The 17,402-nt window shown below is 41.4% G+C and overlaps 1 protein-coding gene across 1 annotated transcript in view; it reads left to right on the top strand.

Annotated features, from left to right (window-relative positions):
- efl1 (elongation factor like GTPase 1) overlaps nucleotides 1-17,402 on the top strand; it is a 348,427-nt gene that overhangs the window by 120,191 nt on the left and 210,834 nt on the right. The window contains exon 13 of the mRNA XM_068017730.1: nucleotides 16,351-16,496. Coding sequence (XP_067873831.1) covers nucleotides 16,351-16,496 — 146 coding nt within the window. The remainder of the gene's footprint in view (nucleotides 1-16,350; nucleotides 16,497-17,402) is intronic.

Here is a 17,402-nt window from a genome sequence, read left to right as displayed (position 1 = left end):
ATGTGTCCATTCACGTGTGTAGTGTCCTCCTAGTAGCCAGAGTCTGATCCCAGGTGAGAAATACATCAGGGTTCTGAACAACTGAGGAGTACACTCTTCACCTTCCAGCTTCAGTCTGCTCAGATAATGTAATTGCACAGAATAGTGATCCCCATCCACCACCCCACCCCCTCAAACACACACATGCACATATATTAGAGTGTAGTGTTTTAATGGACTGTATCTGTCTATCTGATATTTTTTGAATGAGATTGGTAGTTGCCAAGTTCAGTAGTAACTTTGTGTTTATATATATATATGTATGTATATATAGATATATCTGTATGAATATATACTTTGTGAACAGGATTGAATTTTAGTTAGAACATGTTATTAATGCCAGGGAGAAAGATACTTGATTTTCTGTACCTTGGCAAAATGTGAACATGGTTTTCCAGGGTTGAGAGATCTAATCTACTGTGCAGTCCCCCAAGAACAATGTAGTGTATGGTATGGTGGAATACATTGCAAGTAGAAGATTATGTATTATACTATAGCATAGAACTAGGTTCAGTGACACGTCTGGAAGTACCAGATCAGCAATAAATTAGATCCAACGTAATTATATTAGTGACATTAATATGTATGCCCCTTCATTCCTATTCACCAATGGAAATGAAAATATATGGTTCGATGTGGAATGATATGACTTGGCATAATATCCAAATCGAATTGATGCTAATCAGAAATTGCCTTGCTGTGAGAGAGTCATAACAGTATTTAAATAGTGCACTTCCCACACTCCACTAATGAAGACTATATTTGGATTTGATTTGAGTGGCACATAACGATACCTGTCAGATTTGTGGAAGGATCCAGCTGTTAATTTAGTGCCTCATAATTTGAAAATGTTAATGCCCACATCTACGCCTGACGTAAGCTAAGACACTGGGCACTGAATTTTCATTGCAAGCTTAATTTCTGCTGATGAGAATGTACACATGACTAACTGTGGAAAGGTAAGTGGAGGATATCTTGCGGTTAGTTGTGTGTGTGTAGTAAACAGAAATAGTTCAAGTGGACCTTCACTGGTGCGCAGATGGATCTTGAGTCTTAAACTTGGAAAATTATTTTTAATAGAGCATTATCAAGCCTATTTTGAACAATATAACAATATATATTGTTACGATCAGGTGAGGAAGGGGTCTCAGGCTCCCCTTTCCCCATCTTCTCTGGTTTGACCACAACAGGGCTTATCCTTTTTAACACCGTGATTTAACTTACCACCTCAGTGAGCACTTGCTCCTGTTCTTGTACTATAATTACAAATGAACCAATCAGACAGGTTTTCTTGAATTTAAACAAAAAAGATCTAAGTTTTTTAACCTTATCACTCTAAGCTGGTTAAAATTACTAAAATACGCTATACATCCACAGCTACATTTACACAAGAGCCACACACACACACAAACATAGATTACAGAGGGAAAAACCGAGTTGGGAGGTTGGAGTAGTGTCTGTAATAAATGGAATTGAAATACAGTTCAGTAGTCTCAGTGTCTTTAGTTGAAATTGTAGTCCTGAAGTCCTCGCTGGGCCACGTGCACGATTTCAGACTTGCTTGTATCCTAATTGTTGGTTGTAGGGGTCTGTAGACTTGGCTTCACCAGCTGCAGCTTGAGGCTTCTCTGGATCTCTATTGGAGAGAGAGAGAGAGAGAGAGAAGTGTTGCCTTGATCGATTTCAGTTGCAGTCTGCCTTCTGAGTCACAACTCTCAAACTCTCAGAGTTGCACAAGCAGTCACATGATATGACTACCTCTGTTTTTTAAGGTTCTTCTGGAATTTTCTTTGAAATACAAGGCTCTCCCCTCAGGCTGCTCAGACATACTTGGTGGAGGGGGTTTGGCTCTTTCAATGTCAATGGACGACAGTCACCTGCCCAAAATTGTGTTGTATGGAGAGCTGACGGCGGGTAAAAGGAACAGAAGGGCCCCATGCAAACGTTTCAAGGACTCTCTGAAGAAGTCCCTCTCTGTGTGCCACATCGGCCATCTCCAGTGGGAAGCACAGGCCATAGATCGTGATGCCTGGAGATGCTACATCAGGAGTGCCACAGACACCTTTGAGATGAGCGAAGAACCAGCATGAAAGAGAAAAGGAGGAGAAGGATCGATCCGATTGTCCCCAGCAGCGACTACACCTTCACTTGTACCCACTGTGGGAGAATCTACTGCTCACGGATAGGCCTGACTAGCCACCAGCGGGCCTGCAACGGATGACTACAACCTTCCCAAAATGTTCATCCACGAAGAAATGCCAAGAGGGGGTGTCGATGGATTTTGATGACCACATTGATAAGGCGATCTCAGATAATGGGAGTCAGAGAGTACCCCATTGTTCTGGCTAGACTGAGTCAATCCTGTCTGTCTCCAGGCTAATCCTTTGGATTTTTTTCACATGCAAATGTTTGTAGCCATCTTAGCTGCTTTCTCTTTTTAACAAGTTATTTGTAACAATTTCCAGTAAAAGTCTCAGGCAAAGTTCTAATCAATGAAATTAATATTTTCCATTTTGCATTTGGGGTTTACATAATATATAGTTCAGATATTAAATTTGTTATTGCCAACTATATTGTAATCAATGTGCTCTCAATTTGATTCTGAAAACACAAAAATTCTCTAAAGTTGGGGTAAGATTATAAACCTGGCTCTTAATAAATGGGTTTAGTTTTGTTTGACAAAGAAGATCTTCCCTACTAATCTCACTGGCAACATTTTTTGTCATTGATTCAAGGGCAGATATTGATCCAAATTAACATAATATGAATTTAAACTACTATATTTGTTTGTAGAAGCCCTGCTAAGGGTTACAACTATTGCATTTATTTATTTATTTAGAGATACAGCACTGAAACAGGCCCTTCAGCCCACCAAGTCTGCGCCAACCAACTTGATTTGGAAAACTAATCCCACCAAACCTCGCAAAAAATCAAATTGTATTTGCTTTTCCATAGACATTTTGAACAGTTGTCATAAGGGCAGGGGTAGGTCACACGGCCCATTGAGCCTGCTCCGCTACTCAATACGATCGTGGCTGATCTTAGGCTTCAACTCCACTTTCCCGCCCGCTCGCCATATCCCTTGATTCCCTGAGAGACCAAAAATCTGTCTATCCCAGTCTTAAAGGTATTCAACATTGGAGCATCCACAACCTTTTGGGGTAGAGAATTCCAAAGATTCACAATTCTTTTAGTGGAGTAATTTCTCCTCATCTCAGTCCTAAATGATCGACCCCTTATCCTGACATTGTGCCCCCCTATTTTAGATTCCTCGACCAGTGGAAACAATCTCTGTGTCTACCCAATCCAGCCCCTTTGGAATCTTGTATGTTTCAATGAGATCGCTTTTCATACTTCTAAACTCCAGAGGGTATAGGCTCAATTTACTCAGCCTGTCATCATAGGACAACCCTCTCATCCTCGGGACCAATTTAGTAAAGCTTCGCTGCACCGCCTCCAGTGCAAGTAATTCTTTCTTAAATGTAGAGACCAAAACTGCACACAGTACTGCAGATGTGGTCTCACCAAAACCTTATACAACTGCAGCATAACTTCTTTATTTCTGTACACCAATCCCCTTGCAATAAAGGCAAATATGCGATTTGCCTTCTTAATTGCTTGCCGTACCTACACGCTGACTTTCTGCGTTCCTTGTTTAAGCACACCCAAGTCTCTTTGAGCATCAACACATAATAGTTTCACACGGAATCACAGAATTATTACAGCGCAGAAGGAGGCCATTTGGCCCATCGTGTCCGCACCGAAAGATCAGTTCACTCTGTGTCACTTCCCTACCTTCTCCCCATAACCCTGCACATTCTTCCCTTTCATATAACAGTCTGATTCCCTTTAGAATGCTTCAATTGAACATGTCTCCACCACACTCTCAGGCAGTGCATTCCAGACCATAACCACTCGCTATGTGAAAAAGATTTTCCTCATGTCGCTTTTGCTTCTCTTACCCATTACTTTAAATTTGTGCTCTCTCGTTCTTGATCCTTTCATAAGGGGGAACAGTTTTTCCCCATCTACTCTGCCCAGAAACCTCATGATTTTGAATACCTCTATCAAATCTCTTAGCCTTCTCTTCTCCAAAGGAAAACAGTCCTAACTTCTCCAATCTGTCTTCATAACTGAAATTCCTCATCCTTGAAACCATTCTTGTGAATCTTTTCTGTACTCTCTCCAGTGCTCTCACATCTTTCCTAAAGTGCGGCGCTGTCAGGCACCCCCCCACCTGCCAAGACTGAGGCAGACATTATTTCGCCACATGAACATTAAAACTTAAAATTGCAAGCCCTGACCGGAAAGACATTTCCATGATAACAGACAATGTTGAAACAATGGAGACTCTGCAGTTGCTCTCCAACATACAGAAGTGGTCAGACTAGTTTTAGTCACATAGTGTGCTGGCTGGGGCAGAGAAATTTAAGCCTCCAACAAGGGATGTGGAGAGACTGCTCCATATAAGGAACTAGTCACATAACTAACCTGAGCACCCTGGGAGCTTTTTAAATTTGAACACTCAAACAAAGAAATTGCCAGGCAGAACACCGTGTGCTCTCCTGGAACTAAGAACATCTTCTCTGCCTGTTTGCCTCCTATCTCTCAGGGAACTGAAACCATTGAAGACACGTGAAACTCAAAGAGAGAAAGGTTTGCCAAGTGAACCAAGTTTTAAGAATATTACTGGGCCCCAGTGAAACACAAGAATATAACTTCAATCAAGGACTACAGTGAGCTCGAGAAACAGTAACGAGATATTGCCTCAAACTGTTCTACTTATTGTCTCTTGTACTCTTTTTCTCCCTATCTTGCATATTTATATCGCGTGTGCATGCTAGCGTGAGCGCGTCATATATCCGCAGGCATGACCGATATTAGAGTTAAGTTTAAGGTTTAATAAATTTCATCTTTCTGCTTTAAATCAGAGAAAGCCTGTTTGTGCTCAGTTATTTACCTGATAATTGGAAACCATGAATACGGATTCACAAAAAGGGGAGCTCAAAATACAGTGTGTTTAAAATTAAACCCTGTTACAATAAGATCAGGTGAAGACAACAAGAGACCACCTGGACACATTGCTTACCTGGTTGTAACAGGCGCCCAGAACTGGATGCAATATTCCAGCTGAGGCTGAACTAGTGTCTTAAACAAGTTTAACATAACTTCCTTGCTCCTGTACTCTCTGCCCCTGTTAATAAAGCCAAGGATACTGTATGCTTTATTAACTGCTCTCAACCTGTCCTGCCACCTTCAATGACTTATGCACATATGTACCCAGATCCCACTGCTCCTGCATCCCTTTTAGAATTGTACCCTTTATGTTACATTGTCTCTGTGTTCTTACTACCAAAATGAATCACTTCACATTTCTTTGCATTGAACGTCATCTGCCATCTATCCGCCCATTCCACCAACTTGTCTATGTCCTTGCGCAGTCCTATACTGTCCTCCTCACAGTCCACAATGCTTCCTAGTTTTGTATCATCCGCAGACTTTGAAATTGTGCCCTGTACACCAAGGTCTGGGTCATTAATATGTATTACACCTCCTTAAAAAAAATCTGCTCTTCTATTCTTATGACCAAAGTGAATAACTTCACACTTCCCAACATTATACTCCAGCTGCCACCTTGTCGCCCATGCATATAGACTGGATTAGTCAAATTGGCAAGGGTAGCCTGGAGGGAGAGTTCATTGAATGTATTAGAGATTGTCTTTTGGAGCAATATGTTGTGGAACCAACCAGGGAGCAGGCTATTCTAGATTTGGTGTTGTGTAATGAGGTGGGATTAATAAATGATCTCATTGTTAAGGATCCTCTAGGGAAAAGTGATCATGGCATGCTAGAATTTCAAATTCAGTTTGAGGGCAAGAAGCTGTAGTCCCACACGAGCGTTCTGGAGTTAAACAAAGGTAATTATATAGGCATGAGGACAGATTTGGCCCGAGTGGACTGGGCAGGAAGACTACAAGGTAGGACAGTTGATGAGCAGTGGCAGGTGTTTAAGGAGATATTCAATTTATCCCAACTAAAATATATTCCAGAGAGGAAGAAAGATTCTAAGAGGGGGAAAAACATCCATGGCTAAGCAAGGAAGTTAAGGATAACATAAAGACAAAAACTAAGGCATACCATATTGCAGAGGCCAGTGGCAGGCTGGAAGATTGGGAAACTTTTAAAGATCAACAAAGGGTTACTAAAAAAGTAATAAGAGCAAAGGTAAATTATGAAAGAAAACTAGCGCAAAATATAAAAACAGATAGCAAAAGCTTCAATAAGTATATAAAAGGAAAGAGAGTAGCTAAAGTGAATGTTGGTCCTTTGGAGGATGAGACTGGGAAGTTAATAGAAGGGAACACAGAAATGGCAGAGACACTAAATCAGTATTTTGCTTCAGATTTCAGGGGGAGGACACTAGTACCATCCCAATAGTATCAGGTAATGCAGAGGTTAGAGAAAGGGAGGAACTTAGAACAATCATCACCACTAGGGAAAAAGTACTGAGCAAACTATTGGTTGAAGGCAGACAAGTCCCCACGGCCTGATGGCCTACGTCCTAGGGTCTTAAAGGAAGTGGCAGTGGAGATAGTGCATCCATTGGTTGTAATATTCCAAAATTCTCTGGATACGGGAAAGGTTCAGTGGATTGGAAAAAAGCTAATGTAACGTCCTTATTCAAAAAGGGAGGGAGGCAGAAAGTAGGAAACTGTAGACCAGTTAGTTTAACATTTGTCGTTGGGAAATTGTTAGAATCCATTATTAAGGAAGTAATAACAGGACATTTAGAAAGTCAAAGCACTATCCATCAGAGTCAGCATGGTTTTATGAAGGGTAAATCGTGTTTGACTAATTTGCTAGAGTTCTTTGAAGCTGCAACAAGCAAAGTGGATAATGGGGATTCTGTAGATGTAGTACATCTGGACTTCCAGAAGGCATTTGATAAGGTGCCACACAAAAGATTAATACACAAGGTAAGTTCACATTGGATTAGAGGCAATTTATTAGCTTGGATAGAAGATTGGTTAACCAACAGATAACAGAGAGTCGGGATAAATGGGTCTTTTTCTGGTTGGCAAGATGTAACTAGTGGGGTACCACAGGGTTTGGTCCTCGGGGCCCCAACTATTTACAATCTATATAAATGGCTTGGATGTAGGGATAGAAGGTACTATAGCCAGATTTGCAGATGACACTAAAATAGGAGGGACAGTAAGTTGCAATAAAGAAATAAGAAATCTACAAATGGATATGGATAGATTAAATAAATGGGTCAAAATTTGGCAAATGGATTTTAATGTGGATAAGTGTGAGGTTATCCATTTTGGTCGGAAGAATCAAAAGGCAAATTATTATCTAAATGGAGAGAAACTTCAGAAAGCTTCGGTGCAGATGGATCTGGGTGTCCTCGTGCATGAATCACAGAAAACTAGTTTGCAGGTACAGCAGGTGATAAGGAAGGCAAATGGAATTTTGGCATTTATTGCTAAAGGAACAGAGTATGAAAGTAGGGAAGTGTTGCTGCAACTGTACAAGGCATTAGTGAGACCATACCTCGAGTATTGCGTACAGTTTTGGTCCCCTTACTTGAGAAGGGATGTAGTTGCATTGGATACAGTTCAGAGGAGGTTCACTAGATTGATTCCAGAGATGGGGGGCTTGTCTTATGAAGAGAGATTAAGCAGTTTAGGCCTTTACTCTCTGGAGTTTAGAAGAATGAGAGGAGATCTAATTGAGGTATATAAGATGATTAAGGGGATTGACAAAGTAGACATAGAGAGGATGTTTCCTCTTGTGGGGCAATCTAGAATGAGAGGTCATAGTTTTAGGATAAGGGGTAGCAGATTTAAAACTGAGATGAGGAGAAATTATTTCTCTCAAAGGGTTGTGAATCTGTGGAATTCACTACCCCAGAGTGCGGTGGATGCCGGGACATTAGGTAAATTTAAGGAGGAGATAGACAGATTTTTAATTAGAAATTGCTTGAAGGGTTATGGAGAATGGGCAGGAAAGTGGAGTTGAGGCTGAGATGAGATCAGCCATGATTGTATTGAATGCCGAAGCAGGCTCGAGGGGCTGAATTGCCTACTCCTGCTCCTAGTTCTTATGTTCATATGTTCTTAACCTGTCTATATCTCTTTGCAGCCTCTCTGTGTCCTCCCCGCAGCTTATTTTTCCACCTACCTTTGTATCATCAGCAAACTTAGATACATTACTCTCTGTCTCTTCATCTAAGTCATTGATATCACCAATAATATAAATTATAACAATATGGTTTCATGAGGGAAAATGATTGACAAATGCTCTGATGTCTCTTGAGAGAGATTACAATGTTTTTGAAGGGTAAAGCATGCTTAAGTAAAGTTTAGCAGGTGAAGTGTAAACTTTGAATCGCTAAAATAAAAGATCATGAAAGACATAATTTTTCATCATTCTTATTCAGCCTTGACATTAGTAATTCTGCTGGGAGTGATTATACTTTGTTAAATGATCTCTGCCGCTGTTCTATGCCTGTATTAGCTAACATGATTTTTTTGTGTCATCCTAACTACTGGTCTAAGTGGTAGTGAAATTTAGAAATGAAATAGTAATGGTCATTTTCTCTTGAAAGTGGCCTTATTTTATTTATATGTCCAAGTACACAGGATTGGGACTATAGCTGGGATATTATGGGCCCCCCCGAGGTGAGATTGGAAGCAGGGGGGCACGGAGAATTGCGACGGGTGGTGGGGGGGCAGAGGGCCCGTTGCCTCTCCTTCGCCCAGCGATCTTCCCGACGATGGCCTTCCCATCCAGAGGCAGATTGAGGCCCATACTGGCCCCGGTGACCCCACCTAACCTACCTCTTCCTGCTTGGCCTGCGTCCCTGGGTCCGAAGTCTCTGCAGTACCGACAGTGGCCACTGCTCCTGGTGGCATTGCTGAGCTGCTGGCCCTGTGATTGGCTGGCAGTTCTTGGAGGTGGGAGCCCCATCGCTTTAAAGTCTTTAAAGGGACAGGCATCCCACCTCCTAAAACTTTGACACAAAAAGACTGGAGGATCACTCTGGAAGGGGGAGGGGGTGGGTGGTTGCAGGCAAATATATAATGCGGAAGCATTTTATTTTATTCAGTTATTTTAGTCCTCCTTGTGTGGTTTTGGTGTCAATTTTTGTCTGATTAACTCATGTGAAACAGTGTGGGGCATTAAAGGTGCTATGTAAGTGCAAGTATTGTACGCTTATGTTATTTTGAAGAAGTGACTGTATCGGAAAATGGAATATAATAACTGTATTTATGGCACTTGATAGAATTATTCACGGTCACTCTCAAAATTTCAAGGCTTGTGGTATCAGAGCCTAATAGAAAGTGGACTGAAGGCTAACTAAGAGTCAGGATTAATGGATTGGAGAATGGTTGGAAATGGTATATCCAAAGGGTCGGCATGCATGAGAGAGACTGATTGATTATTTGTAGTGGATGTAAGGTACACAAAATTGACAGCACAAAAGTAGCAAGCTAGATAACTTCAGGAGAACGTGGACGGGCTAGACTGAATGGCAGCAGGGGAAATGCAATTTAATGTGAGTCAGTGTGAGGTAATTCATTTTGGGAGGAAACACCAAGAAGTAGAGTATGAAGTCAATGAAATGATGGCAAATGATGTGGAGGAACATAGAGAGCTACAGTTACATATATATCTATATCTATATATATATAGTTCCTTGAAAGTGAGAGAGCAAATAGGTAAAGCATAAAAAGGACCATAACTATTTTGGTTTTAAAAATGGGGGCATACAATACAACAGCAAAGAGATTTATGTAAGATAATAATTAGGACACAGTTAAGACCAATGTGTGCAATTTTGCTCTCTTCCCCCCCCCCCCCCCCCCCCACACACACAAATTATAGAAAGAAGATTAAAATCATAGAGACAGTGTAAATTCACCAGGATGATGCCAGAGATGGCAAAAACTAGATATGAGGATAGCTTTCAAATACTGGGTCTATTTCCACTGGAGCAGAGAAGACCAAGAGGACAGTTAATAGAGGTTTTCAAAATGAACTCTGAGTGCTGGAGTCAGTGACAAGGCCAAGGGGTCGTTCATGTCATTGAAGGTGTGGAAAGAGGTTTGGCCAAACTTATTCATAGAGAATTGTTGGAGCATGGAATGCTTTGCAGCAGGGAGCAGTTGAAACAGTGACTATTACATCTTTTAAAAGAGTTATTAAATTTGTGAAACATAAGAAGATACAGGTTTACAGGGACAATGCAGGCAGTGCGATTTCTTTTGGATTGCTGTGGCAAAGAGCTGGCAGAGGGATTGAATGGCCTCCTATGTTATAAATGTCTTTGGTTCTGGTTTTCATATTCTGTTTCTACCCCTTTGAATGAAGACCTGCATCTGAAAATGGTGCAATACAAGCCTGATTTCTGTTATACCAGGCAAATACTAGATCCAAGTTGTTAATTTATAGAAACAAGTTATTTTGGATAATAATGAATTAAGTCTTTAACAATGAATTTCATATTCTAAAGTGAGTTTGTACAAAACAGAACCGATATTGGATTTGATGCACACCACATTCTTTTAGATTGAATTATTGGAATTTTCAAGTTCCTATTGATGGGAAATAATATGAATGACAGAAACTAGAATGAAATCGAGGCATTTATTGTTCAGCAGTCATTAAAAGCTTATCTGCTAGATATCTGCTGCAATAGACAGAGCTAAGCAATCCCACAACCATCAGGTCAGATCAAGGCTCTGCAGTCCTGCCACATCCAATTGTGAAAGGTGGTGGACAATTAAACAACTAACAAGAGGAGGTGGCTCCACATTATCGCCATCCTCAATGATGGGGGAGCCCAGCACATCAGTGCAAAAGAAAAGGCTGAAGCATACGCTGAATGGATGATCCATCTCGGCCTTCTCCTGAGGTACCCAGCATCACAGATGCCATTCTTCAGCCAATCAGATTCACTCCATGTGATGTCAAGAAATGGCTGAAGGCACTGGATACTGCAAAGGCTATGGGTCCTGACAACGTCTCGACTATAGTCCTGAAGACTTGTGCTGCTGAACTAGCCATGCCCTTAGCCAAGCTGTTTCAATACAGCTACAACACTAGCATCTACCCAACAATGTGAAAAATTGCCCAAGTATGTCTTATCCACCAAAAGCAGGACAAATCCAATCTAGCCAATTAAAGACTCATCAGTCTACCCTCAGTCATCAGCAAAGTGACGGAAGGGGTCATCGACAGTGCTATCAAGCATCACTTAAACAGCAAAACCTACTCACCGATGCTCAGGTTGGGTTCCACCAGGGCCACTTAGCTCCTGACGTCATTACAGCCTTGGCCCAAACATGGACAAAAGAGCTGAACTCAAGGTGAGGTGAGAGTGGTTGCCCTGGATATCAAGGCAGCATTTGACTGAGTGTGGCATCGAGGAGCCCTAGCCAAATTGAAGTTAATGTGAATCGAGGGGAAAACCCTCCACTGGTTGGAGTCATATGTAGCACAAAGGAAGATGCTGTGGTTGTTGACGACCAATCATTTCAGCCCCAGAACTTAGCTGCAGGAGTTTCTCAGGTAGTATCCTAGGCTCACCCATCTTCAGTTGCTTTACCGATGACCTTCTGTCCATCATAAGGTTGGATGTGGGGGTGTTTGCTGATGATTGTACGATGTTCACGACTGCTCAGATACTGAAGCAGTTCGTGCTCATATGCAGCAAGATCTGGATAACATTCAGGCTTGGGCTGTTAAGTAGCAAGTTACATTTGTGCCACCCAAGAGCCAGGCAGTGACGATTTCCAATAAGAGAAATCTAACCATCTCCCCTTGGTATTAACAGAATTACCATCGCTGAATTCCCCCACTGTCAATATTCTGGGGGTTACCATTGACCAGATACTGAACTGGAGCAGTCACATACATACTATAACTACAAGAGCAGGTCAGACTTTGAGCATTCTGCAGCGGGTAACCCACGTCCTGACTCCCCAAAGCCTGTACAACATCTACAAGGCACAAGTCCAAAGTGTGGTGTGTGCTGCTCTAACAACACTCGTGCAACAACTCCCCATGTCTTCTTCGACAGCACCTTCCAAACCCCTGACCTATTCCAGCTGGAAGAATAAGGATAGCAGATGCATGGGAACATCACTACCTGCAAGTTCCTCTCCAAGTCACACACCATCCTGCCTTGGTATATAACGTTGTTCCTTCTTTGTTGCTGGATCAAAATCCTGGAACTCCCTCCCTAACAGCACTGAGAGTGTACTGGCACCTGCAGCGGTTCAAGAAGGCAACTCACTAACACCTTCGTGAGGGCAATTAGGGATAGGCAAGCAATGCTGGCCTTGCCAGTGATGTCCACATCCCATGAAAGAATAAAAAAAAATGAAAAATTTCATTATTTTTTTTTACTCTCTCAATGTTGTTTGGCCTACATTGGCAAATTGTGAGATGACATTTACTGAGGAACTCAGCCCTGTTTGTGCAGAACAATATCAAACACCCAGGGATCAGTCCTTACTAGAAAATTGTGGCAGCTGGTTACATAACTGATTTGGAAATGAACCTCCAAAATAGTTTTATTTATGTTCTCCTGTTAAATTAATTGGTTATAAAAATTGCCATTTGTATATGACAAGCATTTAATAACTTGGTTTTATAACATTTAATCAGCTGTAACTTTATATATGGTATAAAGTATTACTAAGGTATATCTGAGGAATAGAGCCACTGTTGTTTAAAAGGATGAAAACAGCTAATTCAGCACAGACCAACGATTGAAGAGGCAATCCCTAAAAGGATGAAATGCATCCGAAACTATAGGTAAAATAATGCAGCGTTTTTGCAAGTAAAAGATGTTGGTTGCTTGAGGGATCTTTTGAAGGCACTACCGTTATGATTAAGTGACAGTGCAATCTTTGTTTCATTGCCATTTGACATCTTTCTAGAAGTAGTGCTTACACCAGAAAATTGGCAGTAAGTCTGCAGTTTATTTTAAATTGCTCAGTTTTATTTACAACCTTTGAAGTTTTGTTTCACCAATTCTTGAAGTTTAGGATGTTAAGAGTATATATATTTTCTCCCCTGGACATTTGTATGTTGCAGTGAATTATGAGTAAATGTGTCACAACTCACCACCACCACCTTACCTCAGTGAATTTGTTCAGTGAGTAGCTGAGCTTTGCAGTCAAGAAAAATATGTGCTGAGTTGGCTGATCTCATTCAGGACAGTGGTTGTGACTTAGTACTCATGAGTTAGTAAGGGAGAAAAATCAGCTAGGAGTTCTCATTCCTGATTGCTATCCAGCAATGGGAATCAGGGGGAAAACCCTCCGCTGGCTGGAGTCATACTTAGCGCAAAGGAAGATGCTTGTGGTTGTTAGAGGTCAGTCATCTGAGCTCCAGGACATCACTGCAGGAGTTCCTCAGGGTAGTGTCCTAGGCACAACCATCATCAGCTGCTTCATCAATGACCTTCCTTCAATCATAAGGTCAGAAGTGGGGATGTTTGCTGATGATTGCACAATGTTCAGCACCATTCGTGACTCCTCAGATACTGAAGCAGTCCATGTAGAAATGCAGCAAGACCTGGACAATATCCATGCTTGGGCTGAGAAGTGGCAAGTAACATTCGCGCCACACAAGTGTCAGGCAATGACCATCTCCAACAAGAGAGAATCTAACCATCTCTCCTTGACATTCAACGGCATTACCATCGCTGAATCCCCCACTATCAACATCCTGGGGGCTACCATTGACAAGAAACTGAACTGGAGTAGTCATATAAATACTGTGGCTACAAGAGCAGGTCAGAGGCTAGGAATCCTGAGGCGAGTAACTCACCTCCTGACTCCCCAAAGCCTGTCCACCATCTACAAGGCAGTAGTCAGGAGTGTGATGGAATACTGTCCACTTGCCTGGATGGGTGCAGCTCCAACAACACTCAAGAAGCTCGACACCATCCAGGACAAAGCAGCCGCTTGATTGGCACCCCATTCACAAACATTCACTTCCTCCACCACCGACGCACAGTGGCAGCAGTATGTACCATCTACAAGATGCACTGCAGCGATGCACCAAGGCTCCTTAGCACCTTCCAAATCTGCGACCTCTACCAACAAGAAGGACAAGGGCAGCAAATACATGGGAACACCACTACCTGCAAGTTCTCCTCCAAGTCACACCATCCTGATTTGGAACTATATCGCCATTCCTTCACTGTCGCTGGGTCAAAATCCTGGAACTCCCTTCCTAACAGCACTGTGGGTATACCTACCCCAAATGGACTACAGCGGTTCAAGAAGGCAGCTCACCATCACCTTCTCAAGGGCAATTAGGGATGGGCAATAAATGCTGGCCTGGCCAGTGACGCCCACATCCCATGAATGAATAAACAAAAAAAAAGCCACTTTGCAGGAAATGTGCCATGTGGGGATAGGTTGGGCATATGATTGAGGTTAAATATGATCCATTGCTTGGAAAAATAGCCTGTCAACACTGTAGCTGCTGCACGTGGAACCATTCTTCAGCAAGGAGTCGATGCCTTCAGCACAAAAGGGAAGCTGAAAAAATTGGAAGGAAAATTGCATTCACAACTCCCCTTAAGGTCACTCTTGTTTAGTGATAAAACTGATATGGAATGAGTAGCCATTTAGGAAAACTGTGGTTTTGATCACACCACTCTTGGAACTCAAATCCCAAATGTTGCCAAGTGCCCAGTTCCAGGCTAACATTATTCAATGCGTTTGAATGACATTGTAAGATCAGAGTTTTCATTTTATAAACTTGGATCTTTCTTCCAAATGAAACTGTTGATCACAATATTTATAGGCTTTGATCATATTTTCTATGTAAAGTTACATACAAGAGCTTTCTATTTCACTGAACTAGAGTATTATTTTTCAACAAGTGGTCAGGGCAGCATGATTATTTAAAAATGTGATTTTTTAAAACTGTTGCTTTTTTTTTAAACTGGACATGACTGGAATCCTCCCTGGGCCTGAACTCCAGCTATGTTGAAACAGCATTCTCAGATCAGGCGGCACAGTGGCGCAGTGGTTAGCACTGCAGCCTCACAGCTCCAGGGACCCGGGTTCGATTCTGGGTACTGCCTGTTTGGAGTTTGCAAGTTCTCCCTGTGTCTGCGTGGGTTTTCTCTGGGTGCTCCGGTTTCCTCCCACAAGCCAAAAGACTTGCAGGTTGGTAGGTAAATTGACCATTATAAATTGTCACTAGTATAGGTAGGTGGTAGGGAAGTATAGGGACAGGTGGGGATGTTTGGTAGGAATATGGGATTAGTGTAGGATTAGTATAAATGGGGGGTTGATGGTCGTCACAGACTCGGTGGGCCGAAGGGCCTGTTTCAGTGCTGTATCTCTAATTGCTTAAAAAGTGAGGTTTTCAACTTCGACTGTGCTTAAGTATTCTGTCCAGTTGAGCTCCATGTTTATCTTCTCTATTTGTATTTCTTGTGTGTAAAGTGCCAAAGTTTGTGGTGGACATGAACATATCCTAATTTGATCTAATAAGCAAACTGTTTGTGAAGGAATTATCTTTATGAACATGTATTGTTTTGGCAAACGTATGAATAAAGTTCCTTGTAAAATATGAAACATCATACACTACCATTATAATTTATAGTGAAAGATGCCTTATTTCTGGTATCCCTGTACCAATATCAATCTAAGAAAAATTGTATTCGATCATAAACAGAGGTATTTTTGATGAAAGTGAACAACTCGGCTTTCACATAAACAAAAAGAGAAGTGTCACCCCTAAACAGGTATCCTCCCTCTTGATTTGGAAGGTCATGTGTTCAAGCCCCAAAGTCGGACCTGAGCCCGTAATACTCGAGTATCAGCCAAGTTTGAGTGAGGAAATGCTACCAAAATCAGCCAAGTTTGAGTGAGGAAAAGACAGGTGCTGTCTTTCAGATGAAATGCTAAATGAAGAGCCTATCTTCCTGTTCAGGCAGCCACAACAGCTCCCTTGGCACTGTTCGAAGGATACAGGGAAGTTCTTCCAGTGTCCTGGCCAATATTTATCCCTCAACCAACATCAATAAAAACAGATCCACAGGTCATTTATCTTATGGTTGTCTGTGGGACCTTGCTGTGCTAACCTTGGCTGCCACATTTGCCGAATTTACAACTGTAATTCATTGGCTGTGAAGTGCTTTGGAACATCCTGAGGATCTGAAAAGTGCTATATAGATGAAAGCCTTTGTTTTTCTGTCTTCATTTTCGTAACTGCTGTGATAACAATGATGTGTAAATATTTTTGTTTTTTTGCTTTTTTTTGAAGACCCTTGACTCAAGAAGAGATAGCTCAGCGACGGGAGCAGGCCAGGAAAAGACATGCAGAAAAACTTGTGAATCAGACACAGCAGTTGGAACAAAGCCCACCTGGGAAGACCCTTGAGATCTCCACAGTCAACACAAGCACAAGAGGTGAAAATTCTGATTGTTGTTCTACAGGGAAAGAGAGGTCCTTTTTCTCTCAAAATATATTCTTTTAATTTTAGTAGCAGACCTTTTGATAAAGTATTTTTGCATCTTTTCTCTAATGAAAATTATGTAATAACATCAACTAGTTCCACAAAGTGGAGAGAGTCCCTCAGGGTTGTTGATCTTTAGATTGGGATGTCAGCATAAATGTTACCATCTGTAATATTTTTTATAATTGCTTAGTAGATCTCCTGTCATGTTGCTGACAAGAAGTTGGAGGAAATAGTGTTTCAGAAAGGAGTATTCTGTGCACAATTATTTCATTAATTATTATGCAGCACCAAGTGCGCTTCATCAAAGAGCTATGAAATGTTTTGTGGGCAAGTTTATTCATTTCTGGCAGGCTCAGTGCTGCTGAAACCCAATTCTATGTATCTAGGGCATTTTTTGGCAGCATATTTATTTATTTATTCATTCAGTTAAATTTGTGGGTGGCAGGATTGATTATGCGCTTGCAGTCTGTCATCAAAAATAGATCAACGTTACTGATACCACACTCAATACCAATTACTTGCAAGTGGCCCACTGACCCTGAATTCCATCCATGGTCTGCCAGCTTCCATTGAAGAGCAATAAAAAAAAATTGAGATCATATTTATTTAATTAATTGACAGTTTACATGCAAAGATTGATTATGCCTGACATATTTGTCCACAATTTGAATCATTACTGTTTTCTACATATATATTAATTATATTTATTTATCATGTATTATATGATTACCAGTTTCTATCTGGTTAGAATGGGAGATGGAAACAATACAATGGCACTGGTGGTGGTTGGCCAGTGAAGACACAACAATTCTACCAGTGGTGGGAGGGTGGCAACTTAACATGACAATTGACATTA

This window comes from Heterodontus francisci, chromosome 38 (genome assembly GCF_036365525.1).
Source record: "Heterodontus francisci isolate sHetFra1 chromosome 38, sHetFra1.hap1, whole genome shotgun sequence".
NCBI classification, from domain to species: Eukaryota; Metazoa; Chordata; class Chondrichthyes; order Heterodontiformes; family Heterodontidae; genus Heterodontus; species Heterodontus francisci.
The sequence above is the reverse complement of the archived record's forward strand: the minus strand, read 5'-3'. Positions and strand labels throughout refer to the sequence as shown.